This window comes from Emys orbicularis, chromosome 20 (assembly GCF_028017835.1).
Source record: "Emys orbicularis isolate rEmyOrb1 chromosome 20, rEmyOrb1.hap1, whole genome shotgun sequence".
NCBI lineage: Eukaryota > Metazoa > Chordata > Testudines > Emydidae > Emys > Emys orbicularis.
Window position 1 is genome coordinate 7,123,237 of NC_088702.1, and position 20,768 is coordinate 7,144,004.

The 20,768-nt window shown below is 47.1% G+C and overlaps 1 protein-coding gene across 1 annotated transcript; it reads right to left on the reverse strand.

Moving 5' to 3' along the window:
• Positions 1 to 1,736: 1,736 nt before the first annotated feature.
• On the reverse strand, positions 1,737 to 16,380 carry ENSA (endosulfine alpha). Its single transcript, XM_065420070.1, has 4 exons — positions 16,218 to 16,380; positions 9,262 to 9,387; positions 6,342 to 6,508; positions 1,737 to 4,622 (listed from the first exon to the last, which is right to left on the reverse strand). Exons 1-4 carry the CDS (start codon positions 16,272 to 16,274, stop codon positions 4,565 to 4,567), a joined length of 408 nt encoding a protein of 135 aa, XP_065276142.1. The 5' UTR covers positions 16,275 to 16,380; the 3' UTR covers positions 1,737 to 4,564.
• Between the last annotated feature and the right edge of the window lie 4,388 nt (positions 16,381 to 20,768).

A 20,768-nucleotide genomic window follows, 5' to 3' on the forward strand; every position in this document is an offset into this window, starting at 1 on the left:
GTTGATTTCCAAATGCTTGATTAGCATCTGCCACTTAGCTCACTTGATCTCGATTATTGATTGGCTGTTTCCCCCCCCCCCCAATCAGTAAAGTGGGTCAGGAGGGGGCACTCTAATCACTTGCACTAATATTTGCCAAAAGGGTACTCTTATCAGAAAAGTTATATTACAGTTATAGAGATTGGAGAGTCCCATTTGCTTTCAGCTCTGCTTTTGTTTTCTATTTCTATACTCATTTGTCTCAAAGTGCTAAACAAACATAGGATGTAGCCTAAAAAGAGCACAGGTAAAGAAGGCAGGTGTTGGTGGGATCAACACTACCTCACACAGACACCCTGAAACTGGAGATTATTCAACTGAGAGGGAAAGTATTAGCCAGGACACTGGTGTTATCCTCTTGTCTCATTCGGTCTCTTCTCCCTAGACTCAAGCTGGAAAAAGGATCTTACCTCCAAAACAAGAGAGGTAAGGTAGTAGGCTGCAGGTGGGTGCTCCATTAAGTTCTGCTTCAGAACCATTGACGTCAATGGGAGTCTCCAATGGGTTTTGGATCAGACCCTTGTCCATGGTAGTTACATTCCTACAATCTCAGTCTTCATATACAAGGAAGCACAAGGCTCAGCCCACCTTTTTCTCCACGTACCACTGGAAGGGCCACAAAAGAATGAGTGGAGAGAGAAAAAACCATCCTCCAAAGCCCCAATAGTCTAAAATGAGACTGCCTGGCCTCCTGACTCAATCCTGGGTCCCATAGGTATCAACTTGTCCATGGTCCACTGCAAAATCTGAACCTTTGGCCAGATACGGTGCTGGAACACTGCACGCAGATGGAAGATTTAACCACTACATGTCTCAAGTGTGATGGAGAAGGGAGACTGAAGATATTGCCTCAGCTCGCTGTGATCTAATTGTAGCATAGGGGCTCCATATTCTACTGTCCCAGTACACTATGGGAACCCGCACTAATGCAAGGCCCCTTCCTTGCGAGGGCCTTCTAAACTACACTTTGCTAGACTAGGCTGCGGGAGCATACTGTCCTTAGAGCCGGCATTAGGCGTAAGCAAACTAAGCAATTGCTTAGGGCCCTGAGCAGCTCAGGGGGGCCTCCTATTTGCTTATTATTATGTGGTGGTGGTGGTGGGGGGAGAAGGAATATTTCTCCTTAGGGGCTAGCACAACCACTGACCATTCTCCTTAAATGGAACTGCTATACCAGGGGTAGGCAACCTATGGCACGCGTGCCGAAGGCGGCACGCGAGCTGATTTTCAGTGGCACTCATACTGCCCGGGTCCTGGCCACCGGTCCGGGGGGCTCTGCATTTTAATTTAATTTTAAATGAAGCTTCTTAAACATTTTAAAAACCTTATTTACTTTACATACAACAATAGTTTAGTTATATATTATAGACTTATAGAAAGAGACCTTCTAAAAACATTAAAATGTATTACTGGCACGCAAAACTTTAAATTAGAGTGAATAAATGAAGACTCGGCACACCACTTCTGAAAGGTTGCCTACCCCTATGCTATACAGTTATGACCCCGCATCTGCAAGGGGTCATCACTGTTCCCTTGGACCTACCCTAGGCATAAGAGCTCAACTTGCACAGTTCCTTGGGAAACTGCAGCTTAGCCAAAAAGAATACAGAGATGTCATGGGGTTTTATTTTTACAGTGATTTGGTACTGAATGTTCCTTCCTTCCCACCCCAAAAAGGAACAGGTCATTAAGAAATACCATTGCAACAAACAGAAATTTAATAAGGGAAAATGCATCCCCATGAAAAATGCTTTTATACATCAGGTTCTTAAAAATAAACCACCATCAAGGAGTTTCTTTCAGTGCAGTTAATTGTTACAGCGGAAATAGAAAAATAGTTTTGATGGAGAAAAAAAAAAAATCACATGATTTTAGAAGTGTTGTAAGTAAGTTTTGCTTAGAAGGAGAGAAGGGGGGGGAGGGAAGATGTTGGATATTTTTTTTTTTTTTTTTTAAATCGCTAGATAAGTAACAATTTCTTCTGCCCTCTGCTGCTCACAAAAAGGAATGCTATAGCTCCCTTTAAAAGCTAGTGGGCTCAATTCTCCATCAGCCTGTACCTTGTACAATCAATCATTTACCCCAGTTTAAATCGGAAAGATGGTGTTTTGCACCAATGCAAGAGACAAAATCTTCAGGACAAACCTTGCATCCCAGTCCTAAAAAACCTGAAAGATTTAATCATATTGAGACATTAACTAATCTAGTTTGCTCTTGTCTAGTTTGCATTTCCTGCCTGTGCAACAAGATAAAGTACTCCAAAGCAAATGAATGTATTTCAAATATTGAAAATCCCCCACTCCCAGAGAAGTATGAGTGGCTCTGTGGAGCTACCATTTACACATTTCTGCAATGCCTACTCAATCAAACTACAGCACAGCCACTTTGCTCAACAAGCTTTGGTTGAAATCCTACTAACAGTTGCTTTTTAGAGGAGAACTGAAAGTTTCCTTGCAGTTAAAAATCAAGATTTAGAATACGTCTGTTAGCTCAGACACTGATCATCTATCAAAATTTCAACTGGACATAAGCATTGTTTTTTTTCCCCCCAGCTAGTAGAAACAAAAGGCTACTCAGCCATTTTATCTAGGCTTTGTACCATGGCATCAAAATACCTTATTTATCCTCCAATAGTACCATCAGATTCAACCTTTAAGGCAAGCTCAACTTGAGATCCCTTCTATACCGTAGTCCAGCAGTGGATAAATAATGGGCGCGAGTGTTGGTTTTACTATAATTGTGCCTGATCTGGATGCCACCCTCTCTCCAGGAAACACAATTCCCTAGGAGTTGCAGCAAGGAACTGTTGGGGATGAAACGTCAGCTCTTTGTTGGGATCCTGGCATCTGGGTCTAGGAAAAGTATCACTCAGCTTGGCCCATGAAGAAAAAAAACAAATCCAAACATATTAGCTCATTAAACATGCAGAGGCCCTTTACTGTTTTGCGGTCAGGGCTTCTATTTCTAATTATTAATAGTTAGCTTCATCCTTTCACAAGCAAACAAAAGAAGTTTCCACTTACAGTTATTTCCCCAGAAGAGGGAATATATATAAAAAAAATTATAACCATGCTTCAGTTTTTCCCAGAAGTCTGTTTAGACTAAGGAGAAATCATTCCAAGGACAAAATATTTGTATCCTAAAGTTGTATGTAGTGCAACCGTCCAATGAAGATCACTCATTCCATTTCCACATTTAAGGCTGCGCTGCAAATGCCAAACAATGGAGTGGAACTGGAAGGAAGCCACTGTGAAATACACAACGCTCCCTTTTTAGGGTCCCCCTTTCCCCACTGTTTTAGTTTTCATGACTGAACAAAAAATGACTTCAGTATGTGTTTGAGACAAGTTTATTTTTTAAAATAATCATCTCTCCTGATGTTTCTCACTCAGTATTTTGAAGGTAATTTCTTCCTCCTTTCTATATAAATACACTTGGTATTTCCTGAATCCTGGAGGGAGTGGGGGGAATGGTTCGACATGTTCATTCCCCTCTCTGTTCTCCCTGTCAATCAGATTTCACTGAGAACACCACCATGAAGGTTTAGCCAACAGCTGACAGGTACTCAGTAGTGCAAGAGCAGTTTTTTTGTTTTTGTTTTTTTTTTTATAAAGAAAAAAGCATAGAACAATAGAAGATAGAGATGAAGATGATGTAAAAAATTATATATATTTATATATATATGATTCATATCTATTTACAATGTGGCTGGGACAAACAGCAAGACATTTGAGGAGATTATACAAGACACCAGTAGCTTTTCCCCCCAACCTTCTCAGATTGGAACCTGGACATAAGGCATGAAGAGACAGACTAAAGAATGAAATTACACATTTACAAAGAAGGAATTCCCCACTCCCTGCTAAACCCCGTCTCCTTTTCACTCTGGTGAAATTGACTTTTTATTGACCAGTCTCTATGAAAAGAAAAAAAAATATGGTTCTTTACAACCTCAGAAACATGGATGTTGATTTGTACGATATGTCAGGCTTGGCTTTTTACTTTTTTTGAAGCATGACTTTTAGAAATACCCTGATTAGCTAGACGCAATACCACGTTTTCCATTTAGAAGCATCATCAGCAAAACGTGGTCAACTGAAAGAGACCTTTGTATGAATTACTTGGTAATTTTTAGTCCCTAAAGTAAGGCATAGCAGAGACTGTATGTAGACAAAGCTACATCAATTGTGGAGTTTCAAGTGTTACCTTTCATTGGGTTTTCTTGACCTCGAGATGGTATCCTACAGAATGAACTGATTAAACAGATTCCCTCCCCCGTCCCCAAAAAACAAACAAACAAACCCAAATCTTTAAATTCTGGACTTAAAACAGAGATTCATGTTTGCTTTCAGCACAGCAAGCTGCATGATGAAATCTTAAAATTATCGTTCCAGTGAAACACCGTTTAACCCACCACATTGTTGCATCTCTGCTAAAATATTCCTCTAAATGCAGTTAGATCCTGTGTTCCAGGTGAAATGCTGTATTTTCTATGCCACACGAAGACCATATTTGACATGCATTATCAGTTGTGATCTTGCATTCCACAAGCTGCAGCCATTGAATCAACATGGTTTTCAGGCCTGAAACAGACACAGGCAGGGGAAAAAACAAAAAAACAAAACCAAGCTACTAATGTGTTATGCCATTAATGCAAGTTTGTTTTTATGCTTCTTTCCACTCCATCCTCCCAGGTTCTCAGTTTTTTTTTTTTGTTTTTTTTTTTTTTTTTTTTTTTTACAGGCTGGTGATCTTCTATCCTGAAATCCTCTAGCTTCAAAGAGAATTTCCTCTTCCCCACGCATCCTCATGGGTTTAGAAGGGTCATAATTATTGTCCCATTTTTCTGAACTACAATATAATAAGCCATGTTTGCTTTACACTCTTCCTAATCCTTTCCAACAGACTTAAAAATATTTTTTTATCAGTAACAGGCTGCAGTGCAGAGCTAACTATTCTGTAATTTCAGCTATTAGTTTAGGCGCTAGCCTGGGACTTAGACTCATGGAATCTATGAATGAATCTAAGGCCAGAAGGGACGATTGTGATCATCTAGTCTGACCTCCTGTACAAAATATAGGCCATAATACTTCCCAGAGCAGATCCTTTAGAAAAACAACTAATCTCTATTTAAGAATTGTCAGTGATGGAAAATCCACCATAACCTTTGGTAAATTGTTCCAATGGTTAATTACTCTCACCGTTAAAAATTTACACCTTATTTTCAGTCTGAAACTTGGGAGATACAGGTTCAGTTCCTTGCTCGGCCACTTTGCGACCATGTGCAAATCACTTAGTTTCTCTGTGCCTCGGTTCTCCATCTGTAAAAGTGGGATAATAGTACTGCTGTGCTCACAGGGGTGCTATGAGGATCGACACATTAAGGATTGTCAGGTGCTCAGATATTACGGTGATCAGGGCCATATGAGTTCCTGAGACAGAGCGATTTAGTCACAGGTACAAATTCTGATTGAAGGTAAGTAGGTTGTTTTAAATGTTGACAATTAAGAACACTGGATTTTCAAAGAGGAAATCAAAGATTAAAAACCTGCAGATTCCAGGAGGTAGAACTGAAGAGAGAGTCTTCTGTCAAGAGGGCTTACTCTAATTTTGCCAAAGCACATTGGTACCTGTGAGTATGGAATAGTTCCCAATTTGCTCAGCCAAGCAGAATAGCAAATATTGACATTTCTTTAAAAACACATTTTGCCGAATTACTTTCTGTATTCTCGCTAATTTCTTGTTCAAGAGTTCCACTATTCATTTAGCTCAAGCATAATACATATACCCACGGGCCACCTGTTTGTTGGTCATCCTAGTCCTGTCCAATTCTTTCTATACCTCTCAGTACCTTGGACCTAGTAGCTGAACAGCAAGAGGCCCCCAGAGTCCCAAGATCTGCACGCCAAGCTGAGAGCCAATGGCGGGCCAATCCTTTGATGCAGTATTCTGCTTTTATAAGCTTCAGATAGTGAGGTGGCAAAGTTCAAACACTTCTGCTATGACTCCTCTGATACCTGAGGGATTTCAGCTGCACGCAAACTAAGGCAGCAAACTGACTTTGTATGGAAAGGATCCACTCAGCTGAATGATCACCAGTTGTAAAAATCTGCACACACACCCAGGACTATAAACTCATCTCACTTGCTTTCCTTTTGTTTGATTACTGTAAGTATTTGAATGATTACATGAATTCCGATCATCCCAGCCCTATAATACAGTGAAGTTCAATCAGTTTGACACACACACACACAAAATAATAATTAAAAAAAAAAAAATAATAATCAGAAGTGCAGGTTTACCCTGCCAGCTTGCTGGTTACAAGTGATGACTTTCTTGGTGGAAGATCTTGTGGTGTCGGGATATGGTCTCCTGTCACCAGGTTATTGTCAGGCCCGGTGGTTGGCAACTGCTTGTTCTTCATCTTTGCCTTGGCCATATTGTAGTCACCCGAGTCAAAATACTTTTGCTGAAAGAGGGACAGGATTTCAGGTTACTTTGGCAAAGTCTTAAGAAAATATACTGCCCCAAAACTTGTTGGAATATTGCAAACATACAAGACCTATCTAACCATGAATGTTTTCTTGATTTAAGAAGTAGCTTGGTCAACGTACACCATTGTGCCACTGAATTTGCAGACTCTTAGATCAGCCTAGCCTGCACGTAGAAGTTCCAGTATAGCCATAACTATAGCTACCCCAGCAGAACCCTGCTAGTATAGACGGTTATACTAGCAACAGAGGGCTTTTGCTGGTATAGTTCATTCGGGTTCGGTGAGCGAAATAAGCTATCCCAGCAAAAGTGCTTTTGTGCTGCTAGAACTGCATCTACAATAGGGTTTTTGCTGGCACAGCTGTGTCATAAACAAACAAACCCAAGCAAAATAACTCTCACAGCCCTAGCAGGCAAAGCTATGCTGGCAAGATTTATATAGCCCTGGCCTAAGAACAGACACTAAATCCTTACTTTAAAGAAGCAGTTACAGAAGACTGGAAGCCAGACAAGCAGGCTCCTTCCACACAAGGAAATCCACCTTCCCGTTTTATACACATACTTTGAAGTAAGTTTGTAACACAACCAGTCACCCCCAACCAATTTTCGGCCTTTCTGTAATACTTATTTGAAAGGATAACCATGATCATTTACTTCCTTTACCAAGGTGTACTGTAAACAAACACAATTCACCAAGTACAACAGCAGTTGATAAAGCTTTATAACAGGAAATCTCAGGCCGGGTGTACACGAGGGGGAGGGGGGGGGAAAATCAATCTAAGTTACGCAACTTCTGCTACATGAATAACGTAGCTGAAGTCGACGTACTTAGATCTACTTACTGCGGTATCTTCACTGCGGTAAGTTGATGGCTGATGCTCTCCCGTCGACTCTGCCGGCACCTCTTGCCCTGGTGGAGTACCGGAGTCGACGGGCGAGCGCTCAGCGGTCGATTTATCGCGTCTAAACTAGATGCGATAAATCGACCCCTGCTGGATCGATCGCTGCCCCTCGATCCAGCAGGTAATGTAGACAAGCCTTCAGTTGGGTTTACCGAGTTCCTTAAAGTGACTTTTAAGGAACTTGACCTACTTGACCTACTGCCACATGGCTGTACCCCTAATGGGGAAAGACCCCAGGACCCAATTTTCATTTACCCCATTCTGGCAGCATAAAAGAGGCCAGAGCACCATACAGGGGCTTTGGTGTAAATGAGAAAGGCCTGATTTTGCTCTCCCACTGGGGTGAGTTAGGGCCTGATTCTCCTCTAAATATCGGATTTAAAAACAAAAACCCCTATTGCTTCCATGCCAAGACATTAAATAACCATTATTTTTGTGCTTGCTCTGCAGGCTGTTACCTAAAACAATATTACCAGAGTAACATCGACAGCGAGAGATAATGCTGGCACACAATGATGTTTTGGCAGGATGAAAGGCTATAAATAAAAGCTATAAAAGGAAAACAATGATGTTAATTCCCATGAAGCAAAGCAGAGGCAGTGGGCAGAATCCCTGTGGTTCTAAATGGGAAAAACAGCAAAACAGTGGCATTTTCCCCAACTTCTCAGAGGATTGTTAAACAATCTGAAGGGGATAAGAGGCTCATATACTGTACCAGACTGCTTTACAATGGCTTTGTAAAATATTACAGCTATAAACAAGATGCCAGGCTTTGCTTTACTGAATTTCAGTGAGGGCTTTAACTAATTCCTCAGACACAGGAGTCACGAGACCTGATACACCATTGCCTTGAACCTTGGCCAGTCGTACACCAGCACAGAGTGGGTGTAAAATGCTGCCATTCTGCGCTGGTGGCATTTCTACACCCACTTTGCACAGGTCTAAGTGACTGCACAAGGTGCAGAGGAATGGAAAAATCAAGCCCACAGTTTCTAATTTTGCATCATTATTCTTTAAGAGTTCTACTTTGAACCCACATGTGAGATTTGGAACATCTGATCTGCCAGATCACCGGCTGGTGCAGGACCAGCTGCACAGAGTTAAGGTAGATCCCAGGGAGAGGCCCATATGGCACAGGGAGATTAGTGCCTTAGTTTCTAAGTATCAGAGTCCAAATCATGACGGGTCACAAGGTGGAGAACTGGGAAGCCACTAAACAATATTCACATAGCAAAACCCACCACACAAAAGACAGCCCAACACAAGGACAGCCTGGGATGATCTCGATCAGGAGCTTAGGAAACAGGGGAATGTGCCACACAGACATCTACTATGGTGACTTCAGTGGGCTTTAGATGGGGCCAATCGCAAAGAGCTTTAATCAGGTCCTACAGACCTGGCACAAGCTTGCATTATCAATAACATTCATAAGCACAAAGTCACTCAAGGTACAAGTAAACTCATATTCATCCTGGACAGCTACATCAAAATTATGTTTGTTCCTACATTTGAATACTTTTCAAGTGGTCATGCCCGACTTATTTCATGCCTGATATATCCCCAGGCCAGCAACGGTAACGAATAGAAATGTATTAGATACAAATGGCATTACAACATGTTCAGGCCACTGGTCCGGTTTGGTCAATAGACAGAAATATAAGCACCCTATGTACATACTGAATCCAAATCTCTCATTCAATACAGTCTTTACTAACAATGTCTAGACTACTTTAAGTGCTTCTATCTATATCATATACACTTTTCTTTACACCATCTAGTGATGACAACGGTTAGCTTCCAAGACAAGGGTATTTGAGTAGGTAAGTACCCCTTTCTGCAGTCTTTTCATTAGGAAGTCTGACCCTCCTGGCTTCTGTCCTAAATTAGGATATTTGGCCTTTAGTTTTGCTTCTTCTGCTCTCTCAGGGATGACTGCTTCCTTCTCCTGTGTATCCTGAAAAACAAGAAACGGATTAAAGCTATTCAACCCTATGAAACAGGACACTTATTTTACCTCAGAAATCTAGTTATACAATGTTTGTCCTGTAACTACAAGCCTAATGTTTATCACTAATTGAGGTGTGGCCCCTTAAATGCTTAAACATACTTTGAGAACACTGTAAACTCAATTCTAAACCCATAGGGGGAGTGGCTTTCTCAGAAAGCCTGTGGGAAAGCGGACAGATAAATGGGTCAGGTGAGAGATACAGCCATAGATAAGGAGCCATTGGTAAGTTTAACCCAGGCAATGAGGTTCAGCAGGCAGTCATCAGTTTCACATCAACTCCCATCAGTTAAGTGTGGCACCATCTGTAACTCTTCTAACCTTTCCACATTGCAGAAGCCAATTGGCTGAGCCAATATGGGCAGTGGCTAGAAATTCAACCAAGCTTTTATACTCAAGAGCAAGCAACATGCCAGAAACAGCTCACCGGGTGGGTCGCAGAGATCAAGTTCTGCTGCTTCAACATGGAGTAGTTCACATGTATTCAACGCATCAACATTCCACAGTGCCATTTCCTAGCACTGCTTAAAGACAGTTGTTTTAAACAACTGAGCTCTTTGATCACTAAGCATCATTAAAAGGACAAGAGGCAAATCAATGTTTTTAGTGCATATTTCTTCATGAAGGGGAATTCCATAATGCTGAAGACAGCCCAGGAAGCCAGAAGGTCTCTGTATTCACAAAGCACAGATAGCATCAGATACCCTGAGCCACCCCACCCATGTGTGTGCCTCAGCCCTATGCTGAAGAGAACAGTTCCAGAGCAAGATGGTATTTCACCAGCCAAGACTCTTTGTCCTATGGACTGTGTTACACAGAAGGTCAGACTTGCAATCCTTTCTGGCCTTAAGATCTATGAATCTTTGGCCCCTCTGCAGAGATCCCCACCAGCCCCTCACGTGCGATGGTTTTTGCAACATGGACACCTGTCTACTAAGAACGGGACTGAGACTTCGCAACTTGTGTCGTAGAAACCAAACAATGCTGACTCGAGTCAGTTTCGACCAAGGCCAAATTCAAACTGGCAACTCCAATACCATTATCAATCATCTATGCCATCCAGTATCACAGACGCAGCAAGCTCGGCCCCAGCGGCAGAACAGCACATAATATCATATCTCTGGTTGATCAAGAAGTGGCATTGACTTGTTCTGTGGCAAGTTCCTTCTCATGCCCCTGGGCCCAAAGGCTCATGGCCGAAGTACAGAGCAGATTAGGCAAGGTAAAAACAGGGTTGAGATTTCCCATGTCTTTGCTGGAATCAAAGACTAAAAAACTTTGCAGAGGGGGAAAAAACAAACAAACATTTATCTTCAGCTTGGTATGCAGGTGTCAATATGGTCACGCAGAGAGTTGCTAGAGCAAGCTCACAGAGATGTACGAAACAGGATTCTGGTCAATGTCAGTGACAGGACATAACTAGAGGAACCATGAGTTTGATCCAGCCTAGCTATTCCTGTGTTCCAAGTAAACTGAATTGCTAAAAGGGCGGGACACAATCCATCCAACTAGATAATCTACATTTGATTTTAGTAAAGAGAACAGGCAAATTTCTGCCTTAATGGTTCGGATTGGGCATGTTATGGTTGGGTTCAAGACACCTTTGCTCAGAAATATACAGATGGAACTCTGCTGAAACAGACGTGAAACTTTCGAAGTGGAAAAATTAACAAAAAATATAGAAATCAGTATCCTAACCTAGAAAATTAGTTGAGACCTGTAAATATCTGATAATGTGGACTGTTTTTTAAGTGACAGCTTCAGAACTTTTGTAAAGAAGTTGCTGTACAAGAGCAGAAATTGGTGATGGCTTCAAAAATGATACCATCTGCAACTAAATATTTGTCTCAGTCCAGTGGTAGAGGTGGTTTGAGGGCTGCCTGGGATGTATTACTCACTTCCACCCCTCCAATCATGTGAGGAAAGAGGAGTGCTTATCCCAGCCTTATTCTTTAAGTGGAGTTTGCTTAAGTAAAGAGCGTGGATGTCAGCAGAACCACAGAGTGACTACATTTCTCAGTTATTTCAGAATTTTTAAATACAGCTTTGAGAACAGACTCAATAGTATAAAAGTCCTGAGACTATGAATTACCAAATACAGTAAACTCCATTTCCTAGGGCTGTACTGCTTATTACACTCGAGGGTCAATAGTAGCTGGCCAGAAATAGGATGGCACAGTCTGTCCTAAGAAATCTTGCTGCTCTGTTATTCTTGATAAGTCATCTGTTGGAAGGCATTTCAGTGGTCATGAAGTTTTTCAAAGATTTAGAACAGAGGCCACTGGCCTGTTTAAGATCTGGATTTAGATGGTTTTTCCTCTACAGAGAGTAGCCTAATGGGCTGGGTCAGCTGTCAGCCCTCTCTGCCTGCTGCATTCACTAGGCAGTTCTGGAAACCTCCATTCCTGCTAGTCACTATTGCCACCAATTCCAGAAAAGATCTTGCACAGTGGGAACTCAGTTCAATTTAGATGGCCTGTGCAGCATATCTGGGATCCTCAGATTTTCTTTGTTGCTGGCCTGCACCAGCCTGTGACATTTGGTCCATTACCAGGTAAAACACTGGAAGGAGAGGCAAAATATGTCGAGAAGCCACTGCAAATTAACAGACTAGCCAACAAAGTGAAGGCAGGCGTGCCCACATCTCAAAATCCACATCATCATAATTGTTCATTGTTCACTGTCTCAGACTGATTGAGCCATAGACAGACACTGAAATCTCTCAGTCTTGGATCTGGTCCTTCCAGGTAAGGAAAGACGTACAGGAGGAAGTTAGTACTGCTGGTACCACCAATGGTGAATGTGTATTTTGGCAGTTAGAGTCCATCCTGGTCGAGGGGGAGGTAGACTGGTCCTCGTGTCTGATAGTTGAATAGTGGGTTGGAGATGGTGGGTAGAAACGATGTTTCCTACCTGTGTACATATCTTATTCTCCAATCTGTTGAGCATAGTGGGGAAACTGGGATGGAGAGGCTTGGAAGCTAGGAGCGAAGATGTGTGCCTGGCGCAGGACAGACAGGTATACTGGAGGATGCTCTGTGGATGACAGGTGGTGGCTAGCGACTATACGTAGCTCAGCTGGAAACATACAAGCTGGTATCTGGTCTATTAAAGGCAGTTGACAGCTGCTGAGAAGTTGGCTGTGGAACATTAGCCACAAGTGTTCTCGGAGATATTTTCTGCTATAGTATTTATTCCAATGGTGTTAGGGTTAATGGAGATTTATCGCTCTGGCTGTCTTAATGAAGTTCTCTTTTCTAGGAAGAGGATACAGGTAGACAGATGCCACTCAGCCAACTACAACTCAAAGAGACGCTGCCCCACGAAATAAAGGGATTCTTTACTGGCAGAGAATTAAAGAGAGAAGCACAAGTTCCAAAGTGGTGTTTGGTCTCTCAGCAGGAATTCTGGCTGTGTTACCCATAGCCCAGTAGTTCTTACCAGACACTCTCAATCCCACCTCCTCCCCTCAATTATTTATTTCTAAGTCATATCTCCATACATGGCCATAAAGGCCGTTTCCCTCCCATTACTCAGGCCCTTTCCTGTCATCTTGGGTACACTATCTTTAACTGCTGCTCAGGCACATTACAGTCAATGGCTTTGTGCTTTACTCTGCTTATTGGAACAAGATCAGTGGCCAACACCACAGCTGGGAAATTAATACCAGTTAGCATTTTTTTGATAGTAGGGCTATATGTGCAGCACTGCAATGCACCTGAACTAAAGAGACAACAGCACCTTTTCAAACGCATGATGCCACCTGCCTATCAAGATAGATTAACCCACCAGGATTCACATAGGGCATGTTTATGTCCTGCCACTGTATCCAAACAGCCACAGAGCTGATCTTTATGTTTCATCACTGTTCAAACTTAACAGCGACACACGGCTGCCACTTTTCCCAGAGGACCTGTATCACTGAACACATGTGCCCAGATGGCCAGTAGGTTTTAGCTGCATGACTGTTAGCATGTATTCTAATAATACTGTAAGATCAGGAAAGCCTATTGTTCTGACAGATCCCTGTTGTACTGGCGTCACCATTAGTTTGGGCAATAACCGGTTTGGCTGAGAGCTGCCTAAGTGTTTGTATGAGAACACCTGGCCTGTGCTAATCCTGCTCCGGTTCTGAAGTTTGAGATGGCAGCGCCGTGTATAGAAACTCTGAGACAAAACAGGCTTCAAAGTGTTCTTGCAAACTGTTACCCAGAATGCTCTTCCACTTCACAACTATTAGAGGTGGGGTGAGAGCTCCGAGAAGGCATTTAGATGTGAGTGTTATGGGTGCTTAAAATGCTTTTGTGTAGGATTTGTGTGCCAGAGTAGTAGAAAGTTTTTAACCTCCAGGCTGCACACCATATAGCTGTTTGTGATATCACAAGTAAAAGGGTCAAAGATTTCCTGCATCACAGGAACTCAAATCTTGTGGCAGTGATCTAGCAGCGGCCATTAGTAAGCGGTTGGACAGTATCATTGCTGGAGGAAAATGTCTAGCCAGGGGTCACAGTCCATTTACTCAGTATAAAAACTTGTTCTGGACCCTTGCAGGCACAAATGCAGTTCTCTTTTGCAGAGCTTCCCAACTGGTCCTATATAGGGCCCAATCCACAGTCTCCCAATGACTTCAATGGGATTTGGATTATGCTCACACACAAGCTTCAGAAACATATTTAGATTTTTTTAAAATTAAGTCTGATGGTGGAGTGGCGTTTAATATCCAGGGTCCCCTGTGTAAGTCATTAAGAGAAACCCGTGCCTTCGGAGGTCAGGAAGTCACATCCTCTGTTGTACCCATTTCAGCATTTTAAGTTGAAGGACGCTTTAGGAGCAAGTATTTCCCTATGTTAAAAACCAAGAGTGAAAAGAGTTAATATTTAAAATGAAGGTTTCAGATTGGAAACACTTTCTCCCCAGTCCCAACATATATGATTTCTAGGACAGACTATGCCAAGGCATTTTGGAAGAGACTATTTAAGTCAGGTTTCTCCTTTTCCCTAAAGCTACCGTCTCCTCTCTTTGGTTACCATCCACTTAAAGAGAATCAAGAGAAAATAACAATTGGAAAGACAATGCATCTTTGCTAAGACAGTCTTTAAATAAAGTGGGTAAGTCTGAGTAGCTGCTCTGCTCACGACACCGTGGGCAATGCTCTAAGAAAGTCGATGACTCACGGGAGCTGCACACCATGCTGCTAAGCTGCCCTAGACAAAAGGCAAAACAAGAATTTTTGGGCAGAAGGGTTATGTGGGATAATTTTATATTACTCACTACAGTTCAGTCCCGCAGCGTTAATACAAAACCTCCACTACAGCTTCGCCCCCCCAAAGTAATAATGCCACCTCTTCTCATCTACTGCAGCTTCATTTTCGGGCCGCCCCCTGAATTCTGCTTTAGCCTAAGGAACTTTATTACCCTCAAATAAATCAACAGCTTGTGCACAGAACTACAGAATTGTCTACAACAAAGTGATTGCTTTAGTGCAAGCCTGAACTGGTATTTTGAGAGAAACATCCCTCCCCCTTAATACCAAAGGGAAATTCCCCTACTTACTTTGAAGCAGCTGTTATTATATAATCCTAATTTACCTCCACTTCACGCAAACCTGATCTCACCTCTCATCAAAAATTATTGACGGAGAAGTCATGAAACGGAGGTGAACTGACATTCTTTATACGGAAGCCACCAAACCGACCGCTTTTAAAGCAACTCCTGCGCTCTTAATTCTTCCTGTGGCTCTCACTGGGCTGGGCAGGCAGCTTTGTCCTACCATTGGGGTCTTAACAGGTGGGAGAGGGATACAACTTATAAGCCATTTCACATATATGTTTGCAGAGTTGTAGCTGTATTGGTCCCAGGATATGAGACACACATGGGTAGGTGGGATAGTATTTTTCATTGGACCAGCTTCTATTGGTAGAAGATACAAGCTTTCGATGTACAGAGGGCTCTTCTTCAGATGACCTGGTGGGGCAGGTGCGCTGAAGAAGAGCTCTGCGTAGCTCAAAACCTTGTACTTTCCACCCACAGATGCTGGCTGGTCCAATAAAAGATATTTCCTCATCCACCTTGTCTCTCTCCTTTCACATACATGGTTTCATGGAGAGCTGTAACCTTAGCCCTGGTCTACACTTAAAATTTAGATTGACCTAGCCACATCGCTCAGCGGGGTGAAAAATTCCCACCCGAGTGAGTGCCGTAGTTAAGCCAACCAGACCCCCGGTGAAGAATTCAAGCCCCCCAAGCTCCAACCAGCAGCAGAGCCACCCCCATGCTGAAGTCCAAGTCCCAACCCAGCACCCCCAGATCCTCCCTCCACCATAATCCCCTGCCCCTAGTGGAACCACCCCCAAGCCTGGATTCAACCCCCATACCAGGACACCCTCCCCCCCCCACATCACAGTCTCCCCCCACATCCTCCTCTGACCCACCCTGTCCCATCCCACGGCTGCACCCTTGCTCCAGAAGCTTCCACACTCCCCAGCATCCCATCACGATGCTCTGACCCCATCCTGTCCCGCCTCAGAGGCCTCCACACCCCCAGTATCCCACAATCCACCAGCCCAACCCGCCCGGACTCACGCCGCACTCAAGCCCTATCTACCCCACGACCAACAGCCCCCCGGAAGTACCACCCCACCAGGCCTGTAGCCAATGACGAAACACCATTAAGAGGAGCGACGAGTAGGGAAGCCAATCACAGCGCAGCCCGGCGCGAACGGGCAGTCCCAGTGACCAATCGGAACCCAGCGCGATCCCGCCCAGACTCAGCCCCTCACCTGTTTCTCGTCGCCCGTCTGTTCGCACCGGCTGTCGGCGCTGAGCTTCTCCGACATGGTGGGACAGGGAAGGGAAGAGGGACGTGGCTGAGAGAAGGGCCGGCGTTCTACTTCCCACTCTCTCCCCGGCTCCTGTCACTTTCACTCTGTAACCAAAATGGCCGCCGCCGCCCCCCTAACGTTTCTGCCTGGTAACTGACAAGCAGAGCATCCAATAACAAAGCTTCGGAGGCCAGGATGACATCATACCCAACCAGTCATAGCCCACAGGAGGCGGGATGAGGGGGGCGGGATACGGAGACGAGACAGATGGGGCAAAGGGCCAATGAAGAGTGAGGCAGGAGCAGAATGGGCAGGGCAAAACTTGGGAATGACGAAAACTTAGCGGGACCAATAAGAGACGGAGAGGAGGCCGTGGGGCGGGGAACCAAAATAGGGGGCGGGGTGAGGGGGGGAGTCTTGGCTGTGGCGGGGGCAATTTCATTGGCTGCCCTGAGCTCTGTGGCGCCAGGTCCCGCCCCTGAATCGAGCAATGGCCTGGGTGTGAGGGCGGGGACTAGCGTGAGCCGCGCCGGCCAGGCCTGGGGCCCCGCCCCCACATCGCCCCGGGACCCGCCCCCGGAATCCCACCACTGCACCCCCCCGGGACCCGCCCCCCACATCACCCGGGACCCACCCCTGGGACCCACCGCTACCCCCCCGGGACCCACCCCCGGGATCCCACCACTGCCCCTCTGGAAGCCGCCCCCCACATCGCCCCGGGACCCACCCCCGGAATCCCACCGCTGCCCCCCTCGGGACCCACCCCCGGGATCCCACCACTGCACCCCCCCCGGGACCCGCCCCCCACATCACCCGGGACCCACCCCCCGGGATCCCACCACTGCACCCCCCCCGGGACCCGCCCCCCACATCACCCGGGACCCAACCCCGGGATCCCCTGGGACCCACCACTGTCCCTCCGGGACCCGCCCCCACATCACCCGGGACCCACCCCCGGGATCCCACCACTGCACCCCCCCCGGGACCCGCCCCCCACATCACCCGGGACCCACCTCTGGGATCCCACTGCTGCCCCCCCGGGACCCACCCCCGGGATCCCACCACTGCACCCGCCCCGGGACCCGCCCCCCACATCACCCGGGATCCCACCCCCGGGATCACACCACTGCACCCCCCCGGGACCCGCCCCCGGGATCCCACCACTGCACCCCCCCCGGCACCCGCCCCCCACATCACCCGGGATCCCACCCCCGGGATCCCACCGCTACCCCCCCGGGACCCACCACTGCCCCGCCGGAACCCGCCCCCCACATCACCCGGGACCCAACCCCGGGATCACCTGGGACCCAGCACTGCCCCTCCGGGACCCGCCCCCCACATCACCCGGGACCCACCCCAGGGATCCCACCACTGCACCCCCCCCGGGACCCGCCCCCCACATCACCCGGGACCCACCCCCGGGATCCCACCACTGCACCCCCCCGGGACCCGCCCCCCACATCACCCGGGACCCACCCCTGGGATCCCACCGCTGCCCCCCCGGGACCCACCCCCGGGATCCCACCACTGCACCCCCCCCCGGGACTCACCCCCCACATCCCCCGGGACCCAACCCCAGGATCCCCTGGGACCCACCACTGCCCCTCCGGGACCCGCCCCCACATCACCCGGGACCCAACCCCGGGATCCCCTGGGACCCACCACTGTCCCTCCGGGACCCACCCCCGGGATCCCACCACTGCAACCCCCCCGGGACCCGCCCCCCACATCACCCGGGACCCACCCCTGGGATCCCACCGCTGCCCCCCCGGGACCCACCCCCGGGATCCCACCACTGCACCCGCCCCGGGACCCGCCCCCCACATCACCCGGGATCCCACCCCCGGGATCCCACCACTGCACCCCCCCGGGACCCGCCCCCGGGATCCCACCACTGCACCCCCCCCGGCACCCGCCCCCCACATCACCCGGGATCCCACCCCCGGGATCCCACTGCTACCCCCCTGGGACCCACCACTGCCCCGCCGGAACCCGCCCCCCACATCACCCGGGATCCGCCCCCGGGATCCCACCACTGCCCCTCCTGGACCCGCCCCCCACATCGCCCCGGGACCCACCACTGCCCCCCAGGGACCCTCCCCCACATCACCCGGGACCCGCCCCCGGGATCCCACCACTGCCCCTCCGGGACCGACCCCCTACATCCCCCGGGACTCTCTGGGACCTCCCACATCACCCTGGGATCCACCACTGCCCCCCAGGACACGCTCCCCACATCCCCCAGGGACCCATCCCCCAGGAACCTCTGGGACCCACCACTGCCTCCTCCGGGACCCACCCCCCACATCACCCTGGGACCCACCACCACCACCCCGGGATACACCCTCACATCAGCCCAGAACCCAGCCCCTCCATATCACCTTGGGACCTACCGGTGCCACCCCCCAGGAACCTCTGGGACCCGCCCTCCACATCACTCCAGGACCTGCCAGGACCCACCCCACACATCAGGACCTTCCTCTGCCCTCCTGGGACCTGCCCCCAGGGGCCCTCTGGGACCCACCACTGCCCTCACGGTTCCCACAGACCCCCAGGAACCTCTGGGACCCGCCCCCAACATCCCTCCGGGACCTGCCTCTTCCCCCCGGGACCTGCCCTCCAGGACTTTCTGGGACCCACCCCCTCAGAACCGCCCAGTCCCCCATCACCCCAGGGCCTGCTCCCCCACATCATCTCAGGACCTCCCCGCCCTTCCCCCACACATCACTCTGAGTGTCAAACAGTTTGTGTCTTCTGTGGTGACAACGCTGAGTCCTCCTGTCCCTGGGAATTTGGGATGGGTCCAAACTTGGATGAAAATGATGTTTGCATAGTTAATGTGTAACCCTGTTAATGGCTGTCGTTAACATGGTTCTCATCCCAGTTGGGAGTGAGCCTAGCTTGAATATGGTTCTTTAATCCAGCCCCTCTTTATGCCCTTGGGGACAGCTAGAGCCTGAATTTAGGCCCCAAAATGTAGATTTTTGTTTAGATTAAGGGGGAATTTGCCCAATATAATATAGCTAGAAATGGGCTCCTCCAGCTACATTTAGGAACTGAATTTCGTGCAGATGTGGTCGCTCCATCTCAAAAAAGATAGATTGGAATTGGAAAAGGTTCAGAAAAGTGCAACAAAAATGATTAGGGGTATGGAACAGCTTCTGTACGAGGAGAGATTAATAAGATTGGGACTTTTCAACTTGGAAAAGAGACGACTAAGGGGGGATATGATAGAGGTCTATAAAATCATGACTGGTGTGGAGAAAGTAAATCAGGAAGTGTTATTTACTCTCTCTCATAACACAAGCTCCAGGGGTCACCAAATGAAATTAATAGGCAGCAGGTTTAAAACAAACAAAAGGAAGTATTTTTGCACGCAACGCACAGTCGACCTGTGGAACTCCTTGCCAGAGGATGTTGCGAAGGCCAAGACTATAACAGGGTTCAAAAAAGAACTAGATAAATTCTTGGAGGATAGGTCCATCAATGGCTATTTGCCAGGATGGGCAGGGACGGTGTCCCTAGCCTCTGTTTGCCAGAAGCTGGGAATGGGCGACAAGTAATGACTCACTTGAAGATTACCTGTCCTGTTCATTCCCTCTGAAGCACCTGGCATTGGCCACTGTTGGAAGACAGGATACTGGGCTAGATGGACTTTTGGTCTGACCCAGTATGGCCGTTCTTATTTTCTTACAAATGTTCAGGGATGTTTGGATCCAGGTTCTTCAGCTAAAAGCAGGGATGAAATTGAAGGGAAAATGCTATGCTCCCAGGCTCCACCCTCAAACTAAGCCCTGCTCATTTGAAGTGCCACAATGAGGTGCTACTCACAATAAATTGTGCAGCCCTTCCTAATATAGTTTTCTTGTTTTGTGCACTCTGCAGCACAGCGGGAGGAGTTGATCATCATCCATCAACTTTCCTGCATTCTTTGCACAGCAATGAAGTAGTTCACAACATTGCCAGTGAAACAATCACCATTAGGTTTCAGAGTTAACAGTCTACTGTGATTAATTGAGACAAGTGACATCTCTCAGAGGGATTGTTTCAGGCTGGCTGCAGGCTCGGGCAGAAAGCACTGCAGTGGTTTACACTTGGTTCACAGTTTGATGATTCTGTTTGCGACTAGAAGCTTAATTTTGGTTTTTGAACAAAAACGGGTTTGTTGGAGAACAAGGTGATGAAAAAAGCAAGCCAAGCCAGCCCACTTCGATCCTCTTTGTCATCCTTGTAAGAAAAGTCAGTGAAAACAAATGTTTAAGAATCTTGTTCTGCAGGGTTACCCTCTCAACCACAGCCGCCTGGGGCTGACAAGAGGAGGGTTAAACTCAAAGCCTATGAGTGACAGGTTCATCTTTGTGCAGTGCCGAGCACAATGGGGCTCTGGTCCGCAAATGAGGCTCCAAATGCGCCTAGATCATTACTGAGAAAAGGAGAATAGCAGTGTGTTGGGGTTGCTATTTCCCTCCTAGAGATCAGGGCAGCTCCTCCGTGGGCCCCTTGGGTTTG

Coding starts and splice junctions, on each gene's coding strand:
- ENSA (XM_065420070.1), bottom strand. CDS start 16,274: ATGTCGGAGAAGCTCAGCGCCGACAGCCGGTGCGAACAGACGGGCGAC. Junction 9,388..16,217: donor AGACGGGCGACGAGAAACAG/GTGAGGGGCTGA, acceptor CTTGTTTTTCAG/GATACACAGGAGAAGGAAGC. Junction 4,623..6,341: donor GTAACCAGCAAGCTGGCAGG/GTAAACCTGCAC, acceptor TGTCTGTTTCAG/GCCTGAAAACCATGTTGATT.